Here is a 9599-nt window from a genome sequence, read left to right as displayed (position 1 = left end):
ACACAGTGTCACACACTGGGGCCGCTGGTGGGGTTTAAATTATTTAGCGCTCATTTTTAGCATCAATCTCAGATTATGGCTTCATAATCTCTTGCTAGCAGCTCTCAACAAGTGTCTGGTTTACTCTCTCCTGTGGCTCAGTGTTTAAATATAGGCAGGGAGACAGTATGTTAAGCTGCTCTCACTAGAGGATAATTGAGTCGATTTTGGTCCAATTCGACACTTGAGAATCACAGGGTTGTTCCCCCAATAGATGTGAACTAACTGAGAGGACGGGCGCATTGGACAGTTAAAATGTGAGAAACACACACATACACAGCTCACAGCGCGTCCTGTAAAAGGTTGAGAACAGTGATCTAACATAAATGTGGCTTATTTCAGAGTCAATCCATCTAAAAGAGGAAGTGAATGTCCGTGGAATCAGTTTCCCAAATATGGAGTCATGCATCATAGACTGGCCACATGAAGCCATTATTACCTTTAGTGGTCTCGTTGTTTTTGTTGATTTAGAGGCGAGTCATTGATATCTGTCCTACTGACACACACACACACACACACACACACACACACACACACACACACACACACACACACACACACACACACACACACACACACACACACACACACACACACACACACACACACACACACACACTCACTCACACTCACACAGAGTAACTGTTGCCCACATGTGTAGCACTCGACTCTCCTTATCTCAATTGCTCCACAGCTGTATTTTTTACGGCCGTTAGCGTGCCAAAGTGCACAAAGCCTCTCCAAATCTTTTGAGTGACAAATTTGAGGCACTCTGGACAAAAGTCAAATGATTGTACTTCCTTCCCATCTCATCTTTTGTTCAGAACAGCCAGAAAACAACAGCGCATAATGTCACATTTGAGGCAAATTGACAATGAAAGGCAACTACTATATATAGCATAACAAATGCACATTTGTTGCACCACTTTGACCCACTCTACTGCACATGAAATGAGTGACTAATCCAATCGCATGTGAACAAATGCAACAAAAAAAATTGATGATAGAAAGAGGGAGACAGAGGAAGAGAGAGACAAAGTGGCAGGGAGACGGTTGAACAAAGAACAGGTCTAACAGTACCGTATATCTCTATGATGTGATAACCAGATGGAGTGGTACTGTACAGTACATGTGGACATCTGTAGAATTTGTAGAATTGGCCTCAGGTCTTTTTTAATGGGTTAAATGGAACCCCATTAAAATGTACGATGTGCTGTCAGATTAATGAACTCATAAAGAATGAGCCTCAATGAGCATAATTGAGTTTGTGTTTGATTTCACCTCAAATTATATCTGATATCGCACGCACGCACACACACACACACACACACACACACACACACACACACACACACACACACACAGATCTCTTCCGAACCCAAAGAGGCTAAATGTTTTCCACAAGACAGGAGCTTGTCTTTGCTCCTGTCTTAACATGTCCAACACACACTACATAGCTCTAATATAATGTGAACTCTCTCTCTCTCTCACACACACACACACACACACACACACACACACACACACACACACACAGAGAGAGAGAGAGCAGTGTGTTGACAGAGTCAAGTGGTTCACCACTGAGGAGACATGTTCAACCCCAAATTCACCTCATCTCCTCTCCTAATATGGCCATGCTAGTCTAAACACACGCAACCATACACAAATACACAAAATACAGACGCACACGCTGCAAACACGTGCACATGTCCACACACATACAGATGGCGTGTGTACGTGACCCACTGCACATGCACTTTAGATCAGTGGTTCTCAATGTGGGGTCCAGTGCTATGTGTTTGTAGATACGGATATGTTACTTTAGAAAAATCATGAACATTTTGTGCAAATCTTTGAGTAACCCTGTGAGAAAGACCATTTTAGCAGCTGGAACCAAGCGGTGTATTTATTCAACCACCAACAAATACAACATGGACCAATTCTGTCACACTTTTGACATGGTGATGTTCAGCTTTTCACACTCAAGCAGACAACTGCCCACTTTTTATGCACAGCTGAAGGCTAATGAGCATGGACTGCTCCATTTACAGGGGTGTATTCAAACTCAATACACAACTCTATTACAAAACTGTTAATAAGAACTACAACAATAATGAGTCTTTATCCATTTTCACACTATACTACAACATAATTGATGATATATTATATCATCAACAGCAAAGGCACATCATTCATAACCACCCTCTGACATCCTGACCATATGGTCCAGCCCAATCTACTGAAACACACCAGGTACTGATAAGCATTTAAGTCAAACTCAACAATAAAACCTCCCACCACAATCATATTGCACTCTCTCCATATTGCACTAAGGTGAACTGTGCAAAAATGCTGTGTCAGCCTGTGTGCTTCTAGGAACATCTTTGTTCAGATTGATCAGATTGCGGCCCCTATATGTGTCACAGAGACTACATTTTTTGGGAGTGTTCTACCCATTGCTCGCTGTCTGAATACAAAATAAATAAATAAAAAGTAATTAAAGTTTATTGCTTATTGCAGCTTTAACTCAAATCTGAGATCAGATCACACAGGGAGATCAGATCCTAGACCAGCTAAAAGGAAGTGGTCTGAACTACTATACATAGTCACAGTAAAAACTGTGTAAAAAAAGTGTTCATTTAACTCTGGGAGTGTATACAGATGTAACCAAATGGACCATTTGGACAAATAAATACTAAATTATTTGATTTTGGTGCACTTGAGTATTATTGGCACAAGCACACACCGTTTACCTTTCGCCAGAAGCGTTTACATGGCGGGAGCGTCGTGGTAGGCACAAATTAAATACGAAATTTGGATGGCAGAAGATCCACCAAGGACAGCTCTACTGGAATCCGACTTATGGACGCTGAAATCCTCCTTTCAACTGCTTTACACAGTGATTATATTTTCAATCCCATAGCTGGGGCGGTGGGGCATTGCCATAGCAACCGGACCAATGTTAAAAGCTGCCGTGGGACTCAACCATTATATAGACGGATTATATAGACGGAGTATACATTTGGGTCCGTATATATACAGACCTGGGATATGACGTCCCCCCATAGTGTCGGGGTCCGTATATATACAGACCTGGGATATGACGTCCCCCCATAGTGTCGGGGTCCGTATATATACAGACCTGGGATATGACGTCCCCCCATAGTGTCGGGGTCCGTATATATACAGACCTGGGATATGACGTCCCCCCATAGTGTCGGGGTCCGTATATATACGGACATGGGAAAGAAAGAATTAAGAGAGAAAATCTAAAAACCTTGCAGCTACAACCAGCTCTCCTAATAACATGATGTTAACCAGTCCCCACTGACCGGAACGTTGTTAACCAGTTGAAGCACATTAACCTTCTCAACACTTGGCTATTCAGTTACAACACATAATGTTATTAGAGTCTCACCACAGCCTTCAGCAGGTCAACGATGTCTGAATGTCCTCATAACATGTCTGTCTGTCTGTCTGTCTGTCTTATTTTCTTCAAGTTTGGAGGTCATCAGTCACAACCGGGAAGATAAATATTTGAGTCGTCTTCAGCCTCTCCAAATACAACGTGAGAGAGAGAGAGAGAGAGAGAGAGAGAGAGAGAGAGAGAGAGAGAGAGAGAGAGATAGAGAGGAGGATAAAAGAGAGCCATCCAAAAAAGAAAGACAAACAGATACAGCAGCTGGAAGCAAGGAGGGAGAGAAGGAGTTGGAGAGAGAGAGAGAGAGAGAGAGAGAGAGAGAGAGAGAGAGAGAGAGAGAGAGATGGAGCGAGAGCGACAGTGGAAGCAGAGTCCGAAGTATTGTGACATGCAGAACTTCCGTCCTGATGAAACTTGATGAATCAGACACACACACACACACACACACACACACACACACACACACACACACACACAACACACACACACACACACACACACACACACACACACACACACACACACACACACACACACACACACACACACACACACACACACACACACACACACACACACACACAGCCACAGCCATGTGGGTGTATTCTCAATAAGCTTAAAGAGAAGAGCCTCTTTTCAAAGAAAATCTACATTCCTTCAACTAACTGTGATTATGGATCAGGTCTAGTCTGGTCTGGTCTAGACTTGACTAGAGAGACACAAAACACATCTTTATAATGACTGCAATCCTGAGAAGCTTCCAAGAGGACTGTAGGTCTGATCAAACATTAACAACATGCTTGATATGATGTTCATACAGAGAATGGATCCCCCAACCCTAGAATTGTTAATGCCTTGCAATACCTGACTGCCTTCTATTCTATTCTATTCTATTCTATTCTATTCTATTCTGATCTTGCCACAATCACATTCACGTTACTTCAGCATTTTCCTTGTTCTCAGTTATCACTAAGCAAACGGAAACAAATTCCAAATCAACTGTAAGTGGGTTTAGTCAATACAGTAAATGTTTGAATATGATGTGAATATTCTCTTTTTACAACAAAAGACTATGGGTCGTAGTTGGCAAACTCTCTCAATAGCTCAGGCGAGTCTATTTACAGAATGGCGTATCGCTTCATATTCAGGTCAATTAACTTAGCTTACCTGATCATCATAATCAAGTTACAACAGGCACCGGGTTGATGTCAACATTGAAGCAAACCTAAGTTGATCAGGGTTATCATTTGCCGAAGACAGAACATGTCCTGCAACTTCACTCCACAACCTAATGCAATGTGTGGATACCTTGTACATTTTACTTTGTTAACTCAATATTCTCGTCATTCTCTTCAGGAGGTTACAAACTCTGCAGGGTTGATCACAACAAAATCTAACTAGAAACAAAAGATAACCTCTTACCTACACACAAAAGAAAACAAAATACAACTGCTGACATCTTTATCAGAAAACAAAGCCCAAACAATATACTGTAACCAAAACAGCACGGCCACCCCCCATAATTACGTTTACAACAAACATGCGCAAGGAAACATCTGCTAAATAATCAAGACCAAGAAACAGACACAGAAGGATGGTGAGAGAGTGAGAGAGAAAGACAGAAACAGAGAGGGGTGACAAATTAATGAGAACTTGAGAGTAAAGCCAGATTTGTTGTTTTGCTTGACGGTGTCTGCAATGTCTACAAGCTCAGCCGATCTACAAGCTCATTTGTGCGCAGTAGCTCAGGGGTTAGTGGCCAGCAGAACAGCCGTATGGGAACCATGAGGTTCCCAGTTGGATCCCGGGCTCCCACAGAGTTAGTGTCCAAGTGTCCTTCAGCAAGACTCTGAACCCCTAATTGCTCACGATGTGCCTTGCACGGTTTCCTCTGCCATCGGTGTGTGAATCGTTGAATGTAATGCACAATCTATGTAAAGCATTTTGGAGGAAGAGAGAGAGAGTGAGACAACTGGAGACAGAGAGAGAGTGGCAAGAAGTTAGCTCCTTAATTATAAGGAAGCAATAGGCACTTTGGCATGGGGGGTCAGATCAACTTGGAATGAATTATGTACTGGCCATATAAGGAGCATGTCTTGAGTGTACAGGGTTTGATGAGGCCAGATCAACATATGGAATGTCAGAACAGGTCAGCTCCATACAGTATATGGAGATCTAAGGGTGGTAGCGGGGACATTCTATTGAGTGTACAGGGTTTGATGAGGGCCCAGGTAGGGCCTGTAGACAACTCTAGTTTCCGCCAGCTGCCGGGCGCGGGCTGCAGTTGCTTGCCAATATTGATGGCATCAGGGATCTCCATATATGGGCTTAACTGCGACAGCAGGTCGCATTTACTATCCCTGATGATGTCATGTGATGTCACGACGACCTGGGCACCATATATGGGGGCTGATGTCACGTGATGCCACGATGACCTGAGCACCATATATGGGGGCTGATGTCACGTGATGTCACAATGACCTGGGTGCTTGCCTGGAGTGACACACTGACAGGAAATGCAAGATTCCATAGTAAATGCGACCTGCCGTTGCAATAAAACCCTAATAAAACATTAGGGCAGAAAAAGAGAGAGAAGAGAAGACAGAAGGCCAGGGATGAGAGGAAGTTGTAGAGATACAAAGAAGAAAAAGTTAACGTGTAAGAAAAGACCAACCAAATATGAAAGAAGAGGAGGGGAGATTAAGGCATTCTAAGCTTCTATTTGTTTACCAGTATGTCCATCATGTTGGGCGGGCAGGCAGGTTAGTGTGTGAGTCCTCAGCGCTGATAGCAGCATGGACACATGCATGTCATCCCCCCGTTCTGTTGAAGACCTCTCCTTCTCTCACACACACACACACACACACACACACACACACACACACACACGCAAGCGTGCATGCAGACACACACACACACACACACACACACGCAAGCATGCAAACGCACACAGTCACAAAAAGATGACGATGAATGGACAGAAACATAGGTGCATGGACACATTTGTTCATACAATTGTGGGTGCACACACATGCAGACGTGCATGTGCAGGCACCGTGCACACACACACACACACACACACACACACACACACACACACACACACACACACACACACACAGGGAGAAAACAAGAGAAGCCAAAGTGAGTATAGTGCATCAAAAATCTACCTCTCTCCCTACAAGCCACGGCCCCTGATGATATCGCTGTCAGAGGCTTCGTGGCCATTAATGTTCAATCAATCCAGAAATGGCACGCGTTCCAATCTTCTCCACATCCCGTGTTCTACGTCTGTGGTCTGACCTGTGTCCAACATGGGCAGACATAATAAAACCCTACTGTATTTAGTCAGAAGAGGTTTTCACATAAAACAAATGTATGTCCTGCTGACACACCTCAGAACAGTCAGGGGTCAGGACTGACAGAGCACATTCCAGATGTTTCTCACAAACAGCAATACAGTCATACTGTCTGCCCCCTAACACTCGTGACGCAGGCATTTCTGAAAAGGTTGTTTTTGTATTCCAAAATAAGTACCCTTGGTGCTACGACAGTAGCATTTGTTACGAAGCGGTACATCTGTGTTTTTGTTTCAAATTGAATTACGCTTTCTTTTATGTCATGATTCATGACGTGCCCAAAATAGGGATGGCAGGTTAAAAGTGTTTAAACTTTAAATCTTATGAATTGAATACGTATATGATTGAATACTAAAAGACATCCATTCTGAAGCTTTGAACCAAACCAACAATATGATGCAGGGGTGTTCGTGTTCACCATGGACATTGTGAAAGGAACAATTGTGTTGCACTTGACATCCTGTACAGTGTGTACAGTGTACACATCCTGTATTCGCTTTGTACTGCACTACTCCTCTGAGTGCTATTTGGAAGATTGTACACACAATTTACTGTACTTTACTTTTATGTTCCTTTTTATTAATTAGTTACAAACTTGTGTTAATACTTTTCATTATTGGTCAGCCTCAGGTCCATATTTTGAGCATCATTATAGGCAGAACAATTGGAAATCTTTCAACAATAGTGAAACGATACAATCCAATAGGGCATTAATTCATGCAAAGATGTAAACAGATGAAATTATGTAATTACAAAGTTTCTGCCGACAGTGACTAAATGTCTTTGCTTTGTTTTGTTTAGTTTTTAGCTGGGAGGGACGTGTGTTTACTGCCGTCATTTGCACATTCTTGTAAATTATTACTGCCCTACAGTATGTCACAGCCAAAAACAATTAATGTGTGTCCTACATACTGGCAACAAAGTTCTTGTGTTGTGTTGTTCTGCTCTGTCTGTATGTGTGTGTGTCCTGCTACTTACAAATGAGCTTACTATCAGTTTTGAACTAAATTATCTTCTCTTATATTATGTAATCCCTAACCACACCAGAGGGTCAATAGCTAAATTATAACATAATGTTTAAAACACCACAAGGGGTTCCCGCCGAGCATACTCGGAATCGGCCATAAAAATGCCATATCGGTATGGTCACAAAATAATACAGATTATTTCATAGGTTTTCACCAGCAAAAAAAATGAAAAATTATAAAGAAATCTGCATTTAATTAGTGAAAACAGACACTTGGAAAAGAGTATAATGCTATGTTATTGATTGATTGCATACTTTATTAACAGGCTTTGGGGCTAACATTCAATGAAAATCTACAGATCTATAGCGAAACCTGGTCGTAAGACCCTGGCTTTAATAAATAAAATACTTAATCCGGGCCGTGCACGCACAGGCACAGGCACGTGCACACACGTGCACACACACACACACACACACACACACACACACACACACACACACACACACACACACACACACGCACGCACACACACACACACACACACACACACACACACACACCTCATCACAGCTCAGCCAAAATGAGAGAAATAGTGAAAGGTGAAGAGACACAAAAGGGAGACAAGACTAAAGAGAGAGAGACGGAATAGGGGAGAGAGAGACAGGAACAGAACAGCTTCAGATTCCAAAAGAGGAAGTGTGCAACAGACACCGTGAGGAAGGACGAGAAAAGAGGAAGTGAAGACAAAGAGGACGAGTGAAAAAAGAAAAAGAAATAAGGAGAGAAAAAAAGAAAAATGCTTGAATGCAGTAATGCACATTTTTGTCCTGGTGGCTCGATCAGACACACCTCGTTTCCCCACAGCTGTGCGATACGCAATATTCCCTCTACTACTGTGTATACGTACAAATGAATGCATTTAACTGGAAAATGCATTAATTTTGCGGATGAATCAAAATGATAATCTTTAATTCATGTTGAATTGAGTACCCGAAAAACGCTCTATGACAAATATTTCACATCAAGCTGGTATAGCGCCACCAGGTTATTTTACTCAAATACTGTCCTGGTATTTGATACACATTATTATCTCTGGGGTGTTCAGTTCAAGAGTCCCATATTTCTGATCCCATTCCAATTGGCTAGAACTCCAAAGTTTGCACTCCCTGCATGGTAGGCAACCGATCCTGGTTTACACTCAGTCTAAACCTTCACTAAAAACGCCGGGACAACGTCCCAAACTCTTCTCCCTTCTGGCTCCAAAACTATGGAATGCACTGCATTCCATTGCAATCAGAACTGCAGACTCACTCCCAATCTCCCGCCGTAGTCTGAAACCCCACCTCTTCAGACTCCATCTTAGCCCGTAGCACTTGCCCTAGCCCTGACGACCTTCAGGCATGTGCAAAGGCTAAACCTATGTAACTTAGATAGCATTTTATGTAGACATAGCACTATAGTATATATGCATAGTTTCATTAGATACATATTCCACTGTTTAGTTTTTAGCTTACGTACTGTATGATTCATGATGACTTTTTTTACGTATATGATGTATCACAAGCGCATGCCTGACAAAGAACTCCATATATGGCCATAAAAGGGGCACAGACAAAATAACTGGGTGGGGCATTCATTTCCAACTTGCATCGTTCCAAGTAGGCCAGTGCCCAACAGGCACCACTCTACAGGCTCTGGACAGGGCCCAAATTAGCCTATTGATCACCCCTAGAATCGCCATGGAACTGGCCTATCACAATGTTGTTCTGATATCTGCATAAAGTGCATATAGACTCCACATTTGGGCATGCC

At 42.5% G+C, this 9599-nt stretch overlaps 1 protein-coding gene across 2 annotated transcripts in view; it reads right to left on the bottom strand.

The window, feature by feature from the left end:
* Positions 1-6879, bottom strand: part of rgs19 (regulator of G protein signaling 19) — a 13127-nt gene extending 6248 nt beyond the window's left edge. Inside the window, exons 1-2 of one of the 2 annotated variants that reach the window (XM_080763858.1) lie at positions 6631-6879; positions 6191-6299 (exon numbers count right to left, since the gene is read on the bottom strand). In XM_080763858.1, coding sequence (XP_080619984.1) covers positions 6191-6205 — 15 coding nt within the window. In that variant the 5' untranslated portion in view covers positions 6206-6299; positions 6631-6879. The remainder of the gene's footprint in view (positions 1-6190; positions 6300-6630) is intronic. The other variant, XM_080763857.1, reaches the window with a different exon arrangement.
* Between the last annotated feature and the right edge of the window lie 2720 nt (positions 6880-9599).

This window comes from Protomyctophum bolini, assembly GCF_963924005.1.
Source record: "Protomyctophum bolini genome assembly, chromosome: 5".
In the NCBI taxonomy this organism is placed as follows: domain Eukaryota; kingdom Metazoa; phylum Chordata; class Actinopteri; order Myctophiformes; family Myctophidae; genus Protomyctophum; species Protomyctophum bolini.
The sequence above is the reverse complement of the archived record's forward strand: the minus strand, read 5'-3'. Positions and strand labels throughout refer to the sequence as shown.